Source organism: Rhinatrema bivittatum, chromosome 3 (assembly GCF_901001135.1).
Source record: "Rhinatrema bivittatum chromosome 3, aRhiBiv1.1, whole genome shotgun sequence".
NCBI lineage: Eukaryota > Metazoa > Chordata > Amphibia > Gymnophiona > Rhinatrematidae > Rhinatrema > Rhinatrema bivittatum.
The window spans coordinates 189,331,010-189,355,663 of NC_042617.1; the positions used below are offsets into that span (position 1 = coordinate 189,331,010).

Genomic DNA, 24,654 nt, shown 5'->3' on the forward strand with positions numbered 1-24,654 from the left:
GCAATTAACTATTCCAGTGTAATTATGCATCTTTCTAAAATGTAATTCATCAACAAAACTTAAAATAAACTTGTAAACCCTTCATTTTTAACCAATTAAGTAGCACTGATTTATGATGCAGTAAACTTTACCTTGCCCAAAGGAAGGGAACCATATTTTACATATGTTTAACATAAATTGAGGATAATGATACAGTGTTGTTTCTCTTTATCTTTCCCTTCAGCTTACATATGACATTCCTTTGTGATGCAAACTGATGTTGACAGTCATAAAACAGAATAGAGGGCTTAGAAATGAATTAGCATGAAAATGATCAGAGCTCTGACATAGTTTTCTCTAATAATTACATTTCATTTCTTTTTTCTGTCAATAGACTATCATTTCACAAGAGTGATAATTTCTTCTTCATGACTGCACTCTAAGACTGCCAAAGTGGGAAAGCTGGATCTGCATAAGAAGTGACTGAAGGCTTTCTTGTCTCTTGTAGGCACTCTTGCAATGTGCAGGCAGTACTCTTCAGCACTCATCTATTGGGACTGGAAGGCATGCTATTACAAAATGCTATGGATAGCAATGTTTTTTTTCCCAATCATCTTTATTGAGACTGATGTCTTGCATGGAACTGGCATGTTGTCAATGGCTTCATCTCCCAGATCAGTAGCCCGAATGGATGGAGACATTATCATAGGGGCCCTCTTCTCTGTCCATCATCAACCACCAGCTGAAAAAGTCCCTGAGAGAAAATGTGGAGAAGTGAGGGAGCAGTACGGCATCCAGAGAGTGGAAGCCATGTTTCACACTTTGGATAAAATCAATGCAGATCAGACCCTGCTACCTAACATCACCTTGGGCACTGAAATCAGAGACTCCTGCTGGCACTCATCTGTAGCTTTGGAACAGAGCATTGAGTTTATAAGAGATTCCCTCATTTCAATGAGAGATGATAAAGATGCTACCAACCGGTGTTTGGATAACATACCTACCCATGCCAGAATAAAGAAGCCCATTGCCGGTGTCATTGGACCAGGCTCTAGCTCTGTGGCTATCCAAGTCCAGAATCTGCTGCAGCTCTTTGATATACCTCAGATTGCTTACTCTGCAACGAGTATTGACCTGAGTGACAAAACCTTATATAAATACTTCTTAAGGGTTGTCCCATCTGACATTCTTCAGGCCAGAGCCATGTTAGATATAGTTAAACGTTATAACTGGACATATGTATCAGCAGTCCATACTGAAGGTAAGTATCAATGGAATATATTATTTTAACAGGTTTATACGGAACAAAGTAGGCATGTCTTTCCTTTTGTCTTTAGTTATCTTAGTTACTTCATGTTGGTGCTCAGTGCAACACATGCTATTCTTGTTGAGGAGGCTTCATTGTTGATAGACTCTGCTGAAATCATTGCCATAGTACAGCTGCAAATAAGTAATAGCAACTAGAAAGGGCAAAATGATTATTAACATTGTAGTTATGGCAGTCCATTGACAACAGGCTCTTAAAAAGTAGGTGGTTAGCAAATGGGATTTTAAAAAAGGCAATATTGCATGAATCAGGTTCTAACCTGAAAAGTATTTCTTCCAAGAATGCCAGCACATACGTATTTATTACTGCTTGTTCATGTTATTGCTGTAGATGGTGTTGTAAAATTCATGCAATTTCTTTTATATTCATAATCTATTTATATTTTTGTAATCTCTTTCTGAATATGGGAGCTTAGAGTAAATAAAGTAGTTGGTGTGTTTTCCACAACCTATAGTTGAGGGTACCTCTTATTTTCCTGTAATTACAGAATTTGTTTTTATTATAAATAATATAATGGAAATGCACTTGCCTATAATGTTTAGAGCCTTCCCCAAACCTCTTATGCCACATACAAAGATAAATCCTTATCATACATCTCATTAGTTGGGTGAAGCATTTCTAATTAAAAGGCAATGATAGTCAGAAATCGAAGTCTCAAAGTAGTATAATATAACATTAGGAAATAAGCCTGAAAACAGAATGTGCTAATTTAATCCTTAGTTTCTCAAATACATGGTTGCCAGTTTAATAATGAGTACTGTGAAAACGGAGCCATGAAATGTACAGAGCAAGTGGCATGTAAAACATTTCCGATGAAGCCTATTCATTTCAAATCTTTTGAAAATAGTCCACCATAACTTGGACTTCTTTTGTTTAAAATAGCAGCTTGACCAAATAATTTATAGTCATTTGGCTAAACTATGCAAGCAATAACCACTCCTAAACCTACCACACATCACACACCAGTTTTATTAGCTAATTGGAAATGAAAAGCATCTTAAGTGTGAAACTTACAGTACATAACAGATGGCACAGTGTTTATAATAAATAATCTCCAATGTCATATAGTAGCTAGAATTACTTGTATTATCCTCTTCAGAAAGAGCACATAGCAATATAATTGCCTTACCTTGATGCTATATATTGTCTTGAAGGTCATGCCACTAAAGTTTGAGTTGTAAGCAAACAGTAGATTACTAGATTCATTCTTGATTGCATCACATGAAGTCAGGGTTTAGGGTATCTAAAAAAAAAAACATGTATGTATATATTGAATTGCTTTATGGCCAAGCCTAAACCTGTGTACATTCCAAAGTTTTTCAGCTTATCTAATGCTTATAGAAGTAAAAAATGTAATATGATGATCTCAATATTTAACATTCATTTTAAGTGGGAGTCATAAGTACAAAAATGAGTTGGAGTAACCCACGTCTTTGACAGTGAAAACACTGTAGTTTAGAAAGTATTCAAAGCACACATTAATGACCTACCAAGTTATTTGGTAAAATTTATAAATAATTTAAAACAGGTCCTGTCACAGCTGAAAAGAAAGTCAATAGTTTGCTTTAAAAAAAAAAAAAAAAAAGCTTCATATACAATTATACAGTAAATCACAAATTTTAACCTTTTAATAGTGGGAGAAAATATTAGAATTCCAGTCAAAGATCTTGGAGTAGTCCTACACTGCAGACCATCTATGGCCATCAGATCTAAGATATCTGAAAGACCTGCATTATGGGCCTGATTTTCAAAAACATTTGCACATGTAAAACAGGGTTTTATATGTGTAAATACACAATACCCATGTATCTGGGCTTTTGAAAATTGCTACAATATATGCCATTGAATTGCTCATAGGATTTACCCATGTAAATGCACTTTACATGCATTAATGGCTTTTAAAAATTGCTACAATCTTATGTTACATTTACGCGTATGACTCCTTTGAAAATTTACCTGTATGTATTTACATTTGATTATGCAAGCTAAGCCTTCCTTATATAAGACTCAGCTTATTACTCTTCTTCAGGTCCTGGAATTTATATGTAAACTATTGTAATAGCCTAATGATATGAATTCCTGACAACTACAGTATATATACTGTTTATAATTGGTTCAATATGCAGCAGCTCAGGTGGTTTCTGATATAACATACTGTATGTCTCCTATATTGAAATAACTTCACTGGCTTCCTATCACGTTTTGCATTCATTTTAAAATACTATGTTTAGTTTTTAAGTCTATTCATCAAGAATGGGAAGGTTATCTTCATGCTCGTTTCTGTGCCTGTTGTCCAGAAAGAGCTCTTTGCTCCACTTTTATCCAACTCACTCTTTATGCAATGCCGATTTAAAGTGCACTCATCAGCTTGCCTTTTGATGCATTGATTTATCTCTGTGGAACAATCTCCCACAAGAGATTAGAGAAACACAAGATTATTTAGGGTTTCACAAAAAAGTAAAATCTTTTTTTTTTTATCTTAGCAATTTAATCTTCGATTTAGGCCTTGTCCTGGATGTATGAGATTCATGTAGTCTATTGCTTTATATTATCTTGATTTCTGTATATTTATGATTTATGCAATTTTTATTGTATTATTTATGATTGTTATTGTTTATTATATGCTGTACCCACTGAGATGCCTAATGTAATTCAAGTAGGTTATAAATAAGTTAAATTAATGTCTTAGGCTAGATAGGCTAAGAATAAATAATCTCCTGTAATTACTGCAATTCTTGGAGTCATTTTTGCTGATACAGTATTACAGTTTTCAAGACATGGATGCCACTGCTCTAAAAGAATGATATTGACATATCAGATGCTTGCCTGGCTCTATTTGATAAGGGAAGATTTTGATACTGTGTTATATCCAGAGTTAGACTCACAAAAACTGAAGGATTGCCTTCAGAAATACTAATATTCAAAGCTGGCCGTTTAAGTAGCTTACTCCTAGATTCATCAAAATGCTATAATATTGCCCATGGTAAGAGAAAGGGGTGTGTGCAGGGTAATTTTTACTATTACTTCACTGTAAAATTTTTGCACCCCACAATACTTATATTGAGAGAGAGAGAGAATATCTATTTAAGATTGAATTAGGGGGTCATTTTCCTACCGTATCGCACGTGAAAAGGGACTTTTCGCATGTGATAGCCAAAAAGGGGTGGAGTCAGCACCGGAAGAGGAGGAGTTGGGGCAGTGTCAGGATGGAAGTGGCAGTCATGGTGGTGCAATTGCTGCTGGCTTTTGCAGGCCCGCCCTCTGCTACTGCCAAATTCAGGGAGCACCACGAAATTAGAAAATCCAGCCCTTAGTTTTGGGGTACTTGCCAGGTTCTTATGGCCTGGATTGGCCACTGTTAGAAACAGGATGCTGAGCATGATGGACCCTTGGTCTGACCCAGTATGGCATGTTCTTATGTTCTTTATAAAGCCCTTATAGTATTCAACTATTTATATCTGTATAGGAGGGCAAGCTAATAGCTCGAGGTGAGGTGGTGGTGGTGATTTAGGGGCCAGTTTTACATGCAGAGTGAGACTTATGAACTACACAGTACACCTTGGTGAAGATTTGACATCATTTGGAGTGAGAAAAATCTCAGAAAGATGATATTTGTATTGGTATCTCAGGCTCGGCTCTACAATGGTTCCACTCATACCTGGCTGAAAGACAATTTAGCGTACAAATTGGAAACTCCACCTCCAAACCACACACCCTTACTCAAGGAGTACCACAAGGCTCATCTCTTTCCTCTACACTTTTCAATATATATCTCCTCCCCCTCTGCCATCTCCTTGCTAAACTTGGCCTTCTGCACTTCATATATGCTGATGATGTGCAGATACTTATTCCGGTTAAAGACTCAATACACAAAGCCATTGAAATCTGGAAATCCGCCCTCTCTGAGATCAGCAGCCTTCTATCCAACAACTTTCTCGCCCTAAACGCTGCTAAAACGGAACTCATCCTCATATCACCGCCCAACATCTCCCCCACTCTTCTTATGACCCCACCACTCACACATAACAATGATCCCTCCACCAACATTACCTTCCCTACTCATGTACGAAGCCTCGGCGTATCCCTTGACAGTCACCTCAACTGCAAAAAATTCATCAATAACACCCTCAAAGACTGCTTCTTCAAATTGCACCCCCTAAAAAGACTCAAACCCCTATTACATCTCAGCGACTTCCGTACCATACTACAAGCCCTCGTATTATCGAAAATAGATTACTGCAACTCCTTGCTCCTAGGCTTGACTAAAAGCACCATACAGCCATTGCAACTCCTCCAAAATGCAGCTGCCCAGATACTCACCAACACCCACAAAAATGATCACATAACCCCGGTACTCAAACACCTGCATTGGTTACCCGTAGCATCCAGAATTACCTTCAAAGCCCTCACTCTTATACACAAATCTCTTCACAACCAGAACATGCATTGGTACAAAGAACATTTCTCCTTTCACAACAATAATAGACCCACTAGAAAACAATACCTGGCCACACTACATACCCCCTCACCCAAGCTTAATAAGCTCCGCACCACAAACGAAAGGGCCCTCTCCCTAGCAGGTCCTTTCCTCTGGAATAAACTACCTACCTCCCTCCGCCAAGAAGCCTACCCAAAAATATTCAGGCAAAACCTCAAGACCTGGTTCTTCAAGCACTCATACACCTAACCTACACCCAACCACCCGCACTCCCTCTCCAATTCCATACCTTCTTCCTCCTCTACCACACCTCCCCATTCTTTCCATTTACTCCACTTATACTTAACACTATCCCTTTTCCCACATGCAATCCTCTAAGCGTTTATAAGGACATTATAAGTGTATATAAGGACATTATAATCTCAAATTCGTGTATTTTTACCTCCTATAAATGTAGATATCCCTCCCAATTCTCAGAATTTTCTGCTCCTCCAAGTTCAGCTAACCTTAATTACGTAACCTCCTTAGTTATTTGTTACTTGTAAAAACTAACTTGTTATATGTAAATACTAATGGTTTAACTGTTCCTCATATAATCATGCAATAATTGTAAAGCCTGTTGCTGAATTTTTGTTCTCTGTGAACCGATGAGATGTTCCCAACGTTCGTCGGTATATAAAAGCCATTAAATAAAATAAATAAATAAATATTTCTACAATGTTCTCTCACCATAGCTTGATGGACTCTATAACAGGGTACCATCAACATAGTAGAAATCACATCTTTGTGAGTCTATCCTCACTCCAAATGACTTCAAATCTTCACCGAGGTGTACTGTGCTGTTCGTATGTCTCACTCTGCATGTAAAATTGGCCGCTAAACCCTAAACCATCACCAACACCTCACCTCAAGCTATTAGCTGACCCTCCGATACAGATATAAGTAGTTGAATACTATGAGGGCTTATAAATAGTCTCTCTCTCTCTCTCACTCTCTCTCTCTCTCTCTCTCTCTCTCTCTCACTCTCACAAATTGCATTATGGTCATTTCAGGCTTAACCCCAGGAAAAAAGTTATAGTTAAAACTGTGTTATGCTATCACACAGTGCGATATTGCTCCTCATTTTCATTAATCCTGCCTCTTCCAAAAATTTGCATTTGCGCCATGCGATAGTACTATTATCGCATGCGTTATGATGTTAACGCCATAACACATTTTGAAGGTAGCCAGATATAACTTATCTAAGTTGTGATATATAGTCAGTGGCCCAGTGAAGCTGCTGAATATACATATAAATGTGCGCACTTTGCCAGATAAGTCTAAGCTTAGAGCTGCTGTATAGGGTGTTTAAACTTAGATGTACACTTATATCCATAACTTCGAATTTCAGTAGTTAGGTGTATAAGTTATACATCTGACTTGCTCTGTCCCTGATATGCCCAAAGCACGCCCACTTTCTTTGGGTGTACATTTTAGCTGTATAAGGGCCTTGTATGTCTTATTTATTTATTTATTTAACATTTTTTATATACCGAAGTTCTAGAGACAAAATCACTAAGCACTTTGGTTTACAGACAACTATTGAAATGACTGAAAGTGAGTCTTACAGAGAACAAGGAAATGAAGAACTGGGATGTTACTCATTTAAACTCATTATGATATTGAACCCTTAAATAACAAAATCAATATAAGATTGGTAGTCAAACATGTAACAGTCGATTAAAAGTTACTAGAGTAATATGTGATTAAATCTAAGGTTGTTTGGCAGTGAAAACATAATAATTTGAATCAGGGTGGGTAGGAAGGATTAAGTCCGAATTAGGCGTAGGCTAGGGTGAAGAGCCAAGTCTTGAGTCTTTTTTTGAAAGTAATTGGGCATTGTTCAAGTCTAAGGTCTGAAGGGAGAGAGTTCCAATGATTCGGGCCGACTGTGGAGAAGGCTCTTTTATTTGAAAATGATTTAATTGGAGGTGTTTTTAGAGAGCCTTTTTGGGCAGCTCTCAACGGACGGGAAGATGAATACAACTGTAAAGGGATCCTGAGGTCAAGAGGGGAGGTTTTGTAGATGGATTTGTGGATGATTGAACAAGTTTTGTAGAAAATTCTATATTTTATAGGGAGCCAGTGGAGATTCATTAAAATTGGAGTGATGTGGTCCCTTTTTTTTTTATTTTGTTAGAATCCTAGCTGTAGCATTTGTAGCGTTTGTGCATATTCAGCGGCTGCTACTTAGCCGCATAAGTCCTGCTTATCCAGCTAAATAGCACTAAATGTGCTTTGAATATTGACCTCCTAATTTTCAAGGCGACTGATTTTTGTTTGTGGAGGGGAGGGCAGGGCATTATTTATGACCACATCCAGTAGCCATGCTCTGCCTATAATAATTACAAACATATTGAAGCTCTGTACAAATTTCAAAAGTTATATATTTGTATGCACAAATGTCTTACATTGGATGCTTTATGACTTGGTTGACTATCCTTCTGTACAGTGTACTGGACATTTCTTTCAAATCTCACAATTTAGTTTCTCTTGAAAGCATTTTGGGTATTATTTGCATGAATCTTAATTTTGAAATTTCCTTTCTGGAGGAAAAGGAGGATGTCTTATTTTATGTTTAGAGCTTCATTCACAATATCAAAGTCTTTTTTCCATAGACATAGAATGGAAAAAAGGCTTAGAGGTGCACATTCAAAAGGGTTTGTCCAGATACCTGGATGAAAACCTGTAACTGTAAACCCCCTTTCACTGGTGAAATGTTACTCTAGTACAAAGAGGGAGGGGAGGGGGGCAGGGGGTAGGGGGTAGGGTGTTCCAGGGGAAAGGTTTCAGTTTAGCCAGGTAGCACTGACATTGAGATCAGAGAAAACACTGACTTAAAGTTACTCAGGAATCTTTACCTGAGTAACTTTAGGAAAGTATAATTCAGCATCAGACTTACCCAGGTAAGCCCCTCTGAATTTCTCACCTAAAGTTACTTCGATAAAGTTACCTAGATAAATTCCTTCTCCCCATGCTACTGAATATGGATCTCTTAGCGCTGGGGTGGCCAACTTTGGTCCTCAAGAGCCACAACAGGTCTGATTTTCAGGATATCCACAATGAATATGCATGAGATGGAGGCAGTACATGCAAATCTATTGTATGAAAATCTGTATTATGCAAATTTATTATGGATGTCATGAAAACCAGACCTGTTTGTGACTCTTGAGGACTAGTATTGGTGAATAATCCTGCCTTAGCGAATAAGCCTTATAATAGTAAAATCTTGTTAATACACCATAATCCTACTGGTGCTCTATCTAAATTGATTTCTCTCACTAATTTCCTATTATATTATTGTTTTGCATTGACAGTAATATTTCTGTACTTTAGATAAAAATGCATGAATAGTTATAATACCTTTTATTAACATTCTTATTCCTTTTGATGGATTTTCATGGGAAAGGATTCCTAGCTTATGTAGTTCAGGACTCTGAAGTAATATACATTTGTATAAAGTAAATCACTCCAAGGACTGTAATAGGTACAGTCTTCTGTGCAAACATTGTTATATCTGATCTTGTGTATATAAGATTTCACTGTCTATTCATATTGCTTCTGTTTAATTTGTCAGAGTTAGTTGTAATATGTACAGTAAGATTGATAAATCACCAGTAAACAATCAATTCTCCAGTGTAATTATCCAATAATACTCAAAAAAAACCCACACTAACATAAATTTATTTTTTTTCTTTTTCTTTTTTATCTGCCAATAAAATATATTAACCTAAGCACTGCACTCATATTAGGGGATGGAACAGCTCCCCTATGAGGAAAGGCTGAAGGGCTGTTCAGCTTGGAGAAGAGACGGCTGAGGAGGGATATGATAGAGGTCTTTAAGATCATGAGAGGTCTTGAATGAGTAGATGTGAATCGGTTATTTACATTTTTGGATAAATAAGGACTAGGGGGCATTCCATCAAGTTAGCAAGTAGCACATTTAAGACTAATCGAAGAAAATTCTTTTTCACTCAACGCACAATTAAGCTCTGAAATTTGCTGCCAGAGGATGTGGTTAGTGCAGTTAGTGTAGCTGGGTTCAAAAAAGGTTTAGATAAGTTCTTGGAGAAGTCCATTAACTGCTATTAATCAAGTTTACTTAGGGAATAGCCACTGCTATTAATTGCATCAGTAGCATGGGATCTTCTTGTTGTTTGGAAAATTGCCAGGTTCTTGTGGCCTGGTTTGGCCTCTGTTGGAAACAGGATGCTGGGTTTGATGGACCTTTGGTCTGACCCAGCATGGCAATTTCTTATGTTCTTATGTTCTTGTGATTATGCACCTATATTATTGCACTATTGCATTATTGCAGAAAAACATTGTTGATATCAGTAAAAAAAAAAGCAAAGAAAAAAAACAAAAAACCCCCCAAAACCAAAAAAGCAAAATAAAAACCCAAAACAATATAGAAAGGGAAAATTCACAGCTATTTTTGTTTTTTACTGAAATCACCATTTTTCTGCAATAATGGTGTCAATGCAATAGTACAATAATATAGGTGTGTAATCATGTGATGCAATGCTTAAGTTCATATATATTATTGGTAGATAAATAAACAAAAAAAGATATAATAAATTTATATCAGTGGTTTTTTTTTTATTATTATATGTACAGAAAGGAATACAAGAGCAGAGAGAGCGTTTGTTTTAAAATGTCTGTGAGAGCTCTGTATATAGAGTACTCTTACTTATATTCTGACTCTGTTCCTTAAATAATATTCAGTATTTGAAGCATATGCAAGTCAAAATCAAATGTAATAGTACTGAAAATGTTTGCACTACAGAAGGACTTTTCTGTATAAGTTAAGCTTATGAAGTTTGTTGGATGGATGAACGCATTTTCATTTGCCAATTAAGGCTTTGTTTGACTGGTTATCTAAACTGCATACTTGTCTCCAAGATTAAAATATGAAATTTACTAGGGATGTGAATCGTTTTACGACGATTAAAATTATCGTCCGATAATTTTAATATCGTCTTAAACCGTTATGAAACACAATACAATAGAGATTCTAACGATTTATCGTTATAAATCGTTAGAATCGTGAGCCGGCACACTAAAACCCGCTAAAACCCACCCCCGACCCTTTAAATTAAATCCCCCCCCCCCCCGACCCCCCCCCCCCCCCAAATAACTTAAATTACCTGGTGGTCCAGCGGCGGTCCGGAACGGCAGCGGTCCGGAACGGGCTCCTGCTATTGAATCTTGTTGTCTTCAGCCGGCGCCATTTTCCAAAATGGCGCTGAAAAATGGCGGCGGCCATAGACCAACAGGATTCGACGGCAGGAGGTCCTTCCGGACCCCTGCTGGACTTTTGGCAAGTCTTGTGGGGGTCAGGAGGCCCCCCCCAAGCTGGCCAAAAGTTCCTGGAGGTCCAGCGGGGGTCAGGGATCGATTTCCCGCCGCGAATCGTTTTCCGTACGGAAAATGGCGCCGGCAGGAGATCGACTGCAGGAGGTCGTTCAGCGAGGCGCCGGAACCCTCGCTGAACGACCTCCTGCAGTCGATCTCCTGCCGGCGCCATTTTCCGTACGGAAAACGATTTGCGGCGGGAAATCGCTCCCTGACCCCCGCTGGACCTCCAGGAACTTTTGGCCAGCTTGGGGGGGGGCCTCCTGACCCCCACAAGACTTGCCAAAAGTCCAGCGGGGGTCCGGAAGGACCTCCTGCCGTCGAATCCTGTTGGTCTATGGCCGCCGCCATTTTTCGGCGCCATTTTGGAAAATGGCGCCGGCTGAAGACAACAAGATTCAATAGCAGGAGCCCGTTCCGGACCGCTGCCGTTCCGGACCGCCGCTGGACCACCAGGTAATTTAAGTTATTTGGGGGGGGGGGTTCGGGAGGGTGAGGGATTTTAATTTAAAGGGTCGGGGGTGGGTTTTAGCGGGTTTTAACGATTTTAGCGGGTTTTAACGATTTTAAACGATTTATCACGATATTTTACCCCCCCCCAAACGGCAACAATACGATTCCCTCCCCCTCCCAGCCGAAATCGATCGTTAAGACGATCGAGGACACGATTCACATCTCTAAAATTTACTATAGGCGGAATCTGGTTAACCACATACAGTACTAGATGTAACTATATTGTTTTAAACATGGTGATATGGAATCTCATTCTAAATAAGGGATCTCTTGTTAGTGTTAACATGATGAGTCCGATGTTCAGCACTAATTAGTAGAATAAGTATGGATTTATCTGGCTAAGTGATGGCAGCTGAATATCCAGTCCTGTTCAGCAGCTGCCACTTAGCCGGATAAATTGTGGGCAGAATATGGGCTTTCTGAGGAAGAGTTACTTATCCAGCTGGACAGGTAGCAATATTCAAACTTAAGCCTAGATTTATCAAAATGCAGTAAATATCACATGCAATAGGAAAAGGGGCATATTTTATGGTAATAGCCTATTTATTGCAATGTGTGTTATCTTAGCATAGGTATTACCACATTAAATTTTTGTACTAATTCCTACATGAGAGAGAGACTATCTACAAAGTCCTTGTAGTATTTAGATATTTATGCAACTGTAGGAGATCCATCTAGTAACTTGAGTTGAGGTTTAGGTAGTAAAGTAGGAGTTAGGGACCACTTTTACAATAAGTGAGGCATACGAATAGAACAGTGCACTCTTGTGAAGATTTGATGTCTTTCGGAGTGAGGAAACTCACACAATGATGAGATTTGTACAATGTTCTCTCAACCTAGCTTAATGGACTCTCTATCTGGGTAACATCAAACTAGGTTGATTGCATTATGGGCAATGATGCCCCCTGAACTCAGATTACAGAATAATCTCAAAACGTTTAAGAAAAATTTAAAAACATGGCTCTTTAAAAAAGCCTTCACTAAAGAGTCTGGAGGGTAGAGAATGTAAGGACATGGAAACGCAGATGAGAATGATTTTATTCAATCCTACATTTAAGAAGTAATATCTCAAAGAGATAGTAACTCAATAATATACCTGGACTAGACCAACCGTGCTCAAATATTGATTTTATTTATGAAATTGTAACCGAACTTTATTGGCACCTGTTAGAATGTACGATAACCTACATTACATACCTTAGTCTATGTGCCTATTTGTAAACTGTTGCAATGGTATATAACTTAGCGACAGTATAGCAAAGTTTTTAAATAAATAAATAAATAAATATTGCACAGTTTAACGCTATTGAAAAAGGTGTAATTATTTTCAGCGTTAAAACTGTGCAATATCATGCATTATGGCTTCGCAAAGCCAGCCCACTTTTACAAAATTCCTGCCCCTGACTCCTCCCCAAACCCTCCCCTTTTAAAAACATGCTTCACACCATGTGTTATGGTGCTTTTCGCATGTGTTAAGGCATTTTTCGCATGCGGTATCGCCTTAATGCGAGTTGATAAATGACCCTTTTATCTGGTTAAGAAAATTGGATAAGCTTTACCTGCTCAAGAGAAGGGCACCCCGATAAGGTATAGGGGTACCCGGGCGTAATGTGGGTGCCAGGCTCAATCCGCGCTGGCACCCGGGGGGAGGGTGGGTGGGCTGCCACGTGTGCTTGCCTGCGCCGGTGTGCTCGCCCATTGGCCGCCGTCCCCGAGGACAAATCCAATCCTCAGGGGGTCAGGCTGGGAACCCATTGGTTCCCTTGGTATCAGGGAGCCAGTTGGCTGGATCCCAGCGGATTTGGTTACCCAGGAAGCTCAGCAGCTTCCTCTTTGCCTGCCTACTCTCCCTGAACACGTTTAGGGTCCCCTGCCGCCGTGATTCAGGCTGGCCGTGATTATATTAAAAAAAAAAAAATTGCCACCGCGATTCTGGTCCCCGGACGCAGAAATAAAAAAAAAAAAAAATCACGATTAGCTTCGCGGGCCCTAGGGTTGGGAGCCGGCAGCCACATCAGGTCAGTGGATTGTAACCTCTCTGAAAGAGAGGGTTACTGATCGGATTGAGTAGGAAGGGGCAGTTTTCGCAATAAACAATTAAGAAAAAATACTGCCTGAAGCCCAGTGATCTGTTGTGCTATCTCCCACATGGCAGCAAGGCACCCACAACAAGTCCCACATGGCAGTGAGGCATCCCTAGCAAGACATGGAGTCTGAGGAGGCTACAGTGGCACCAGGTGAGGCGTGCGAAGCAAACTACAATGTTCCCGGTGAGTCTAGAGGCGTGCGGGAGATGTTAGGGAGTGGGAGCTCAGCGAGATCAGGCCACCCCAGGCCAAGCCACCCGGTATCAGAAAGGAGAGCCATGCCGTCCACAGCACCGACCACCTGGGACCGCCAGGCCCTACAAGAGGGTGGTCACAGGATGGGTTCATCCTGTGTCTGTGGCGCGTTGCCCAAGCTGATAGAGATGCAATGTGGTGCTTAACAGTGAAATGACCCGACAGGTGTCAGGTCGGAATTATGGCGGGACAGTTGTCCTGCGGGAGGCTCCTTGCTTGAGAGTGGTAAGAGCTGGTAGTCACGACCCCTTGCTGGATGATGGTGGGGGTCATGGGTGTATTTCGAATGCTAATGGTTCAAGGTTGGGATGGCCTGGATCTGTGCACCTTACTGGCAGGTGCAAAGTGAGGCTTATGTAAATTCCTGGCTCAGACACCTGATTGTTGTATAATAAAGCTGCGGCCTGTTTGATCCCCACTTATTGCCTAAGCCTTTGTTTGTTATTGATTGCCTTGTTTGTTATTGATTGTGAGAGGGTGGGTGCTGGGAGATGAATAGGTTCTGGCTACCCATAATATAGCAGGCCTAAAGATAGCCAGATAAGATTTATTCATCAAACTAGCGACTTATTTGGGGATATTCAGCAGCAAAGCCATGCTTCTGAATATCCCTTGTAAGTCAGCTGGATAAATCTTATCCGGTTTGCTTACTTAACTGTTATCTTTGAACATCTACCCCTAAAGGTTTATAGCCTCTCAGACAAATATGGAACTATAACGTTCATGGTTGTAAAAGTGGCTGGTGGCATAATACAGCATAAGCCTGCATTCAGTATTCTTTTGAGCAAAATGCTATGCGATGAGAATACTTCATCTTGAGTTTAGACCATTAAAGATTAGTACATTTTTGTGGGATTCTGCAGATAATCCACACTATGTAAAATAATTGAACTCCCCATGAGTGTCCTGTTGGACTTAATAGATTTTTAGTAGTTTGCATGATATTCTTCTGATTGTGTGACTTCAAAATGCATTATCTATTGCTTTTATTGCTATTACACATTTTAGGTCAAGTAAAATACTGTGAAGATTTTCTTAAAGGGGAAATCTCGCAATCTTCTTTTTTTATATTGAATATGGTAGCTAAAGTTGCATTTAAAATTGATTTCAGTATTTTTTTTTTGGTTGTTTTTTTTTTACCTTGTATTTTCCATGTTATTAGAGATTACATTACTGATTGTGATGTGGATTACAGGTGGTCAGATTTTTTTTTACCAGTATCTAGTGTGTCTTTGGTAAAAGTATTACCTTGATTAAATATTTCTAATGTTCATCTTGATCCCTGCCCATTTTTATTAATTAAGAATAGGATTCCATTATTTGAAAATTTCTTGTTACAGTTCATTAATCTCTCTTTGCAATTTAGATCTCTTCTGGATAGTGGATATCATGAAGAGAGCTGTTATTAGGCCAGTGATGAAAGACTCATCTATCTCTTCAGATATTTTGACTAATTACTGCCCAATCTCTAATTTATGTACCATTGCAACAATTTTAGAAACATGCATGTTAGAACAAATGAATGATTTTTTAGATATTTATGATATCTTGCATAATGATCAGTATGTATTTCAGAAACGGAGAGGTACAGAGACACCGTTAGCATCCCTGTTAGATGATAGTCGATGTAATTTAGAATATAAGTAGAGTGGTATTTTAGTCCAGTTAGATGTTAAACCAGCATTCAATACTATTCTGCATGCTAAATTATTGAGAAGATTGTTAGATATTGGGATTAGAGAATCTGTTTTGAAATGGTTCTGTTCTTTTTTACATGGGAGATCTCAGCAGGTCTGGGTTAAAACTGATTGTTATAGGTGATATTCTAATAATTGCAGAGTCCTTTAGGGGTCTGCCTTATCAGCAGTACTTTAAAATATATTTTTGCTGCCACTAGTCTTAGAATTATCTGCCTTGTCTGTAATTTGTAGAGTCTATGCTGATGATGTGCAATTTTATTTGCTAAGTGATATGGCTGGGGAATTTCCTGAGGTTACTTTTAAAGACTGTAAGGAACGTGTAGGTTCAGGAATAATAATTTGACCTTGAATGTTGTAAAAACCATGATTTTGTAGTTGGTGTTTTTGTCTATGCCTCTTGATTTAAGGTTATTCTCTCCAGGCAATAATCAGTTACAATTATGTGCAGAGACTAGACATTTAGGGGTGCAGTTGTATTTGAAGTTAACTTTAATGGCACACGTGAAGAAGGTGTTTTTGGTCCCATTTTTTAAACTGTGATTATTGCATCCCTTAAAGCAGAATCTTCCCTTGCCTGAATTTATATTAGTCATTCAAACCATAGTTTGTGCCCACTTGGATTACTGTATTTCATTATATGGAGGATTACCCAAATTCCTTATGCATATCTTACAGTTTACTCAAAATGCTAAGGTCAGATTAATTTTTGACTTAAAATAAGTGATTTAATTCTCCTTATTTAGTAAAATTGCACTGGCTTCCAATAAAGCAGAGGATGACGTTCAAGATACTGTATTTGGTAGATAAATCTCTGCATGCTGATTCCTTTTATTTAAAGAAATATATAATTCCTTATGTACCAGCTCACTTGCATTCTGGTACTGATCATTTGTTAATTCTTCCATCTCATACATCTGTTAGGCTAACTGGCACTCACTATAAAGTCTTTTCTGTCTTGGGTCTTGAATTGTGAAATACTATACTGAATGAGCTTCATGTTATTACTGGTAATATGATGTTTCGAAAGGCATTGAAAACCTATTTATTCACTGAAGCTTTTAATTAATGTTTGTCACACATTGTTTTGTCTGACTATGGCCTAAATTCATTAAATTGCTATATTTATTGTGGGAATATGGCTCATTACAGGTCGAGATAAAATTGGGAGTGGTTATGCAAATTTTTTGATCCTGCTTCATGTAGCTAAAATTCATAGCCTGCGATAATTTTTTTTTATCGTGGAATGGCTTATCACAGTGTGAACAACACATAGCTATAAGAGAGGTCACAAATCTTTATTAACAAAATTCTCACCAATTCACATTAAAAGTGTGTCTTAAAACTCACTCACTCACCAATACAACAGTATAGAAGTTATAATAAAATAGAGTGGTGAAGGAAGAGTGATATTTTCTTGATAGATTGTTGAATATAACATTTATAGGGTTGTAAGTGGGCCATTAAACCACAGGGATTGCATACACACGTGTTCTGTTGAATTTTGAAAATCTGTCTTGAACCTGTACCACCACTGTTGTGCTTAATTTTAATTATGAGCGAATGTGTGAGTGAGTTTTAAGACACACTTTTAATGTGATTTGGTGAGAATTTTGTTAATAAAGATTTGTAACCTCTCTTATAGTTATGTGTTGTCTACACTATTGTTGAGAGGGTGGTTAAATATCACCCAACGTGTGTACCTTATACGGTTTCCCATTATCACGGTGTGCAGCACAATAGCACGTCACGTGCTCAAACCAGGAGCAGTGCGCACAAGTTGGGCCGATACGTGCAGAATGGATTTTAACAGCCTCCCGAGCATGCAGGTATTTCCCACTATGTGCACATGTGAAAAGTATCTAAAAAGTGGCAGTAAATGGACTTGTAGGGGAGGCCAATAGATGTGCACGTATATATTTAAGTGCACAGGTGTGTGCCGGGGTCCCCTATCTCATAATTTAACTACTTCTATAGATGGCATGTAGGGCATAAAAGTATAAAATCTTGACTAGTCAGCGGACTATTATAGGTTGTGACTAACCAAGGAAAGGAAGACAAAAAATACTAGGGTGTTTGGAAATTCTATCTCTAGCCTGGGGAACTGGGAACAAGCTGGTGAAAGTTTGTATATACCTATTAGCTAAGGCTGAGCTCTGTGTGAGATCAGCCTTAGCTATCAGGTATGTACAGATCAACAACCCAAGACAGTGCAGGAGTGGGAGCCAGTCTGTTGAAGTCTGTCTGGTCCCAAGCAACAGCAGGCCTCATCATTGTCTGCTCTTGGGCATTAGGGAATCTCTATCCTCCCCATTCCATGACTTATCTGCAGTTGTCACACAGCAGCCTCTATGAGCTTTTCCTAGAGGCCACTTTCTGGGATGACACAGTCTTCCAGCAGGCTGCAAGTAGACAGAGGTGCATAATCCTTAGGACTGGGTAGTGGACTAGTGATGTGGCACAGTTAACAGCAGAACCTGTTCCCTATAATCAGCAGGAAAAAGTGCTACCTAATTTATGCACCCAAAATGTATGCAGTTACATAAAGCAGAAGATTCTCCATAGGTCTAACCTGCTAGTGTGAACATATCGCAGAGTAAGCCTCAAGTGATGGGGCCTTGTGTAGAAGGCTCACTGTCTAGCTACCAAGATATCTTCTACAGATAAGTTGGTAAGTAGGCCTCTGTGTAGAAAAAGAGAACATCAAAAAGGGGTCCAGGAGGCCTCCTGCCACCCCCTGCATCCAGTTATCATCAATCCACTGGCCCAGACCCCTCCCTCAACCCTGATGAACATGAAAGTATGTGGCATGACAGCACAATTTTCCCTTCCCCTTCCCCTGCATCCCCCAATCAGTTTACATCATCTAAATCTCCCCCCCCCAAAAAAAAAAACAAAACCCAAACAAACAACACAGCCTCTCTGGCAGCTGAAGTTTTTCCAACCAGGCACCCCCCCAATACCAATACAAATAGGCCCACTCCAGGTACTGGGTGGGAGACCCTCAAGTGCTGTGGGGGGGAGGTGTACCCTACAGGCAGGCATCTACTGATCTGACAAAGTAGCACAGCATATCTTAGCTCTGATGCTGACAATTTTCACACACCCCTCTCCACTGAATGAAGAAACAGTATCAGGCCCAGGTGGAATGTTTGGTTACAATGCGTGAGGCCATTTTCTCCCCACCTACACATTAACGTAACTATAGCATCCATCGTAAAGAGTGGAAGCACAGGATTGCTTGTGTCAAAAGCCAGTGTGTGTGCTAATTGGGTGCCCACACAGTGCCTGCTCTGGTGTATGCACTGGTGCTAAGGAAGATAACTACGAGCCTCACATCACCCCCAGACACAGATATAGACAGAGGCTAACACAGCATGCATTCACCCAGACACATACACACACAAACACTGGTTAGAACATTGTTGATTACAGACTATATCCAGCACTTTGGTTACCTACTGAGGCCCAAATTTTCTGTTCCTGGCCTGTTCATCATCAACCATCAATGAGGTCTGTGCCAAACATGTCCCTACCTGCTAATGAGATAGTCAGAGTCATTACTTTCCACAGAAGATTGTCTACACCTGGCAGCCTGATATAAATCTGTTAGGAGCATATATTCTCACTGATTTGTCCTTGTTATATATATAGGCCCCTCCAGGCCTCAGGTACCCCAAAAATGCTTGTCTTTCTACATAACACTGAAAGTGGAGAAGACATCATGCCTATCAGATGATACGTCTGGGAACAGTTGGCCTATACATTTTGCACAGTGGCAGGCTTCAGAAAGAGGCTTGTTGTTGGTTCTGGGCTCATGAGGTCACCAGCTGCTAACATCTTCTTTAGCCTTAATGCTATGTTCAAAGTTGATGCATGATAGTCTGTCAGCACACCTGCTCTAACATCACAGGACCTCAGGACACACATCCAATAGGACAGCAACTCTATTATGCTGGCCACAAGTCATGGCAGCCATGTGGACAAGCAAAGGCCTCAAACCTGAAAAGACCTGAAAGGTTAGGACTCTACTTGGAAAATGACCATTCTACTAGCTTGTCTCCTCTGGAGCCCTCAGCCTATGTGCTTTAAGAGTAGCCACAGATAGAATAAGGACTGTAACTGCTCCTAGCAAACAGAACAAGCTACTCTGCAGATTTTCTATGTACCTACATAAAGCAGGACAACGTAATTAGCCCTGGCTTCTGCAGGGGGACATGGGGGATATTCAGGTAGATCTAGAATGACGTCTACTGGGATACCATACCATAGAGCCAGATTATGGAATACATAGCAGAGCAGCTCTATTTCAGTGATTCTTGGTGAGGCATACATTAAACCTCCCCCCATTTAGTCCAAACAGTGAAATCTACTTTTGAGAACTCTGAAGGCGCATTCTGTAACACAGCAGGTAGAACATAAGGCCTTGTTGTACCTCATCTCCACTGGAGTGTTCGGAAGAGCGACGGGTGTGAGAAACCAGGTCCTGCAACCATAAGCTGAATATCCTGCGGCAAAGATAGAATAGCTGCATCACTCACACCACTGTGACTTTGTGATATCACTGCCAACCCACAGCATGCTATTACACATTAGAAGATAAGCTCTAGCTTGACATGAGCTCTAAAAGGCTATTTCCAAACCCAATGTCCACACCACCTTTTACTGTGACACTATATGTACTCTATAGCACTTGCTTATTCTGTGTCAGATCTTCCTTAATGGAAAAGAGCATCTGGGGTTCCTACACAATGTGTCCATGTCACTCACAAGCAAGCTATCACTATCCATTTCTAGCACTCCTCTAACACTGAAACTGTACATCACAGCTGCCACACATGTCATTGCAAACACATCAGTCTTGTGGTATGGTTGTGCATGTCCCTGGCTGTTCTGCAGTGTGTCCTCCAGAGATACACATTTGTCTGACATGACACACAGGCCAATACAGTAAAAATCGTGGGAGAGTGCGCGATTCAGTAAATTAATTTATTTAAATTAGGGCCCACAGTAAATAGAGGTGCTAGAGACACTAGCGTGTCCCTAGCGCCTTTTTTTTGACAGGAGCGGCAGCTGTCAGCGGGTTTGACAGCCGATGCTCAATTTTGCCCGCATCGGTTCTCAAACCCACTGACAGCCACGGGTTCAGAAACAGGACGCCGGCAAAATTGAGTATCCGGTTTTCAACCCGTGAGCCGCAGGCCGATTTCAAATTTTATTTTATTTTTTTTTACTTTTTTTTAACTTTCGGGATCTCCGACTTAATATCGCCATGATATTAAGTTGGAGGGTGCACAGAAAAGCAGTTTTTACTGCTTTTCTGTGCACTTTCCCTGTGCTGGCAGAAATTAACGTCTACCTTTGGGTAGGCGCTAATTTCTGAACGTAAAATGTGCGGCTTGGCTGCACATTTTACTTTTGGAATTACGCGGGCATAACTACTAGGGCCATCAACATGCATTTGTATGTTGCGGGCACTATTAGTTTTGGGGGGGGGGGGGGTTGGACATGCATTTTCGGCGCGCTATTACCCCTTACTGAATAAGGGGTAAAGCTAGCACGTTGAAAACATGCGTCCAAATGCGGGTTAACAGTGCGCTCCGCCAGAGCGCACTGTACTGTATCGGCCCAACAGTGACTAAGATTGGGCAAAATTTACAGCCCCCAGCTTCAATTGAACCTGTGTACCTCTGTGATTGTCAAGACAAACTGTGGCTGACATCCTGGCTGACAGAGTACTAACAGTGCACATGCACACCTGACCTGGGAGTTCCTGCATTGTGGACACAAAAAGGTTTTGGTTGACAAGTGACATTTAAACACTCCAAGAGGGAGGATTTGAACAGTCATTTGCTTAAAGTTAACAAGTTGAAAGTCTGTGGTGTTCGTTCACACACAGAGCTTTGTGGCAAGTGCATTGTTTGGGCATGCAACATTAGTAGACTTCTACAGCATGGAGAGAGAAACCTGGGCCCAGGCACTATGGCTTGCAGACCTAACTGTGCAAGCCACTTGTCATGTAACCAATGCAGTCACATCCCTGCAGTCCCACCCCCCATGTCAGAAGCATTTGCTGTAAACATATAACTGGAGAAAAACTACAGAAAGAAGCAGCGCTCTTACTCATGAGCCAACCGTCACTGTAGAGGCTGTCTTCAAAATTTTCAAACAGGCCAGATTGCCTAAGAATAAAGGAATCATGCACAGCTCTCAGGTACCTAGCGACCACGTCGAGGATGTGCAGTCAAGCGTCACAGACCACTTGCATGTTGATGGAATGGAAGAGCTTTCTGTTGCTATAGATCTCCTCCCTGACATAGGGTGGGATGATGGCTACGTGAGTGCAGTCAATAGGAAAGTTGGAAATGGCATAAAATCTCTCTTCAAGTCCAGCAAGTCCTGCCTTTCATGAGGGAATCATATGTAACAATTAATGCGGCCACATACAGCTGTTATGACCTGACCCAGACAGCGGGAAAAAAAGACATTTGGGACATTCCCCCCATGACCCCGACTTGTTTGGAAAGAGCCAGATGCCATAAAATGCAGGGTGCAGATTAGATTGGTGAGGCCTGGTATAGTGCGGGATTTTTCTGTGGCAGGATCCAGATCCAGATGCCCTCTCAGTTTGACTTTTGCAAAGCTCGCAACACCGAAAGCCACCTTATCACACTCTCTGACATCATACTCAAGGACATGGACCATGGTCAATCTTATATCCTTGCCCTCCTTGACATCTCGGCGGCCTTTGACACCGTCAACCATAAAATCCTCCTCACTCGCCTTTCTGAAATAGGTATTTCAGGCACAGCACTTCAATGGTTCTCGTCCTACCTCAACAACAGAGACTATTCCGTAAAAATAGCTAACTGTGAATCCTCACACATTCCCCTAACCCAGGGCGTCCCTCAGGGCTCTTCCCTCTCCTCAACACTGTTCAATATCTACCTGTTACCCCTCTGCCACCTTCTCTCCAACCTCAGCCTAAAGTTTTTCCTGTATGCTGACGACATTCAAATCCTCATCCCTATCCAAGAATCCCTCCCCAAAACCCTACAATTCTGGGAATCATGTCTTGCCTCTATCAATACACTTCTCTCCAACCTTCATCTCGCCCTAAATGCAACAAAAACGGAAATCCTTACCATCTCCAATCCCACACTTTGCACGCTTACAACACTAAGCAACTCTTCCCCTCACATAGATGCACCCACTCTCAATGTGAGAGATCTCAGTGTCTCTCTTGACCAATAGCTAAATTTCAAACATCATATAAACAACACCATAAAAGCAGGCTTTTACAAACTCCACATCCTCAAAAAACTTAAACCTCTCCTACATTACCAAGACTTCCGCACAGTCCTACAGACCACTATACTATCCAAACTGGATTACTGCAACTCTTTACTTCTGGGCCTTCCCTTTTCTATGATCAAACCCCTGCAAATGTTGCAAAATGCCATGGCTAGAATTCTTACAAATACTTGCAAAGCCGACCACATCACCCCTATCCTAAAGGACCTTCATTGGTTACCCATCTCTTCCCGCATAAGATACAAAACCCTCACCATTCTCCACAACCTACTATACAACAATAATCACACCTGGTTTGAGAATGCGCCACATTTCCGCTCCTCCAGTCCGTCCATCCAGATCCAGTCTTGCAGGAACCCTCTACACTCCCACCCTCAAAACTGCACACCTCACTTTCACGAGAGAAAGAGCCTTCTCCATTGCTGGTCCCTCCCTTTGGAATACCTTGCCCAATGAACTCCGCTTAGAACCTTGTCTGCGCATATTTAAAAAAGGAATCAAGACATGGCTCTTTAAAATGGCCTATCCAGATGTGGACCAAACATAGCTCAGACCACTGTTACTATGACACCCCCCTCCAGGACTCCTCTCCCCTTTCTATCTCACAATGTATATAGTAATCTCCTCCCTTTGTCCGTTTTTCCTCGACCCTCCCTTTGTCCATTTCTCTTGACCCCCTAATCCCCAGTTGTTTGCTCCAGTCATTTACGCTTCCATGCTTAGCCCCACTCAACAATATGTATATTTTTAAATCTATCTTGTATATTTACTTATATAATATGTTCCATTTATCCATGAATCCTTTCATGTACTCTCATGTTTCTCATGTATCCATCAATATATCATGTACATATATCGATTTTCCCTTATAACATGTATATTTATTATTTCATGTATATATATTATACTTTTTACAGTTTGCAGTTCTGTTCCTACCAGTTTCCCTCCTTCTACCTATCTTTCTTGCCTTTGCTCTCTCTCCTCACTTCTTCGCTGCTCCCGCTCCCCCATCCTGTTATTTGTATTTTCTCCACTTGTTTAACAGTTACAATGTAAACCGGCATGATGTACCCACGAATGTTGGTATAAAAAAAGCCAACAAATAAATGAATAAATAAAAATATAATTCCATGATAGCCTGAAAGCTGAGGCGATACCTTGTAGCCACATGTTCCTCTGGCATCCCCAGCAATGTGGTTGATGGATGAAAGAAGCACTCACTGAGCCACCTGCATGGCAACCCCTCCTGTGGGTCAGGGCGCTCCACCATCAGGGCTTGAGATTCTGGTTCTGGTGCGGGTACTTCCCTAGGCGGCATTTGAACTTCTCTTGCCTGTTATAGTCGTTGTTCTTGTTGTTGAGCAGCCCAAAGCAACCAGTATCCCACTACTAGTACCCTTCCCCTTAACATTGTAGTTTTAGGAAGAGAGGGCAGTAAGAAAAGCTTTTTTTATTGGAGTAGCAGGGCTGTGTAGGTAGGTATGTTTGAGAGAAGGTCTCTTTTTATCGTGCATGATAATAGCTTGATCTGCAATAACGGCTGCTATGGTGCGATAAAACCTTTTTCCCCTCTACTGCAAAAAAAAAAAAAGATGTTATTTCCCATGTTAAAGACCACATTATTCTGCATTATTTTACCATGAAATGTGG

At 40.5% G+C, this 24,654-nt stretch overlaps 1 protein-coding gene across 1 annotated transcript in view; it reads left to right on the plus strand.

The window, feature by feature from the left end:
* Positions 1 to 379: 379 nt before the first annotated feature.
* Positions 380 to 24,654, plus strand: part of GRM1 (glutamate metabotropic receptor 1) — a 915,771-nt gene continuing 891,496 nt past the window's right edge. Inside the window, exon 1 of the mRNA XM_029594037.1 lies at positions 380 to 1,240. Coding sequence (XP_029449897.1) covers positions 499 to 1,240 — 742 coding nt within the window. The 5' untranslated portion in view covers positions 380 to 498. The remainder of the gene's footprint in view (positions 1,241 to 24,654) is intronic.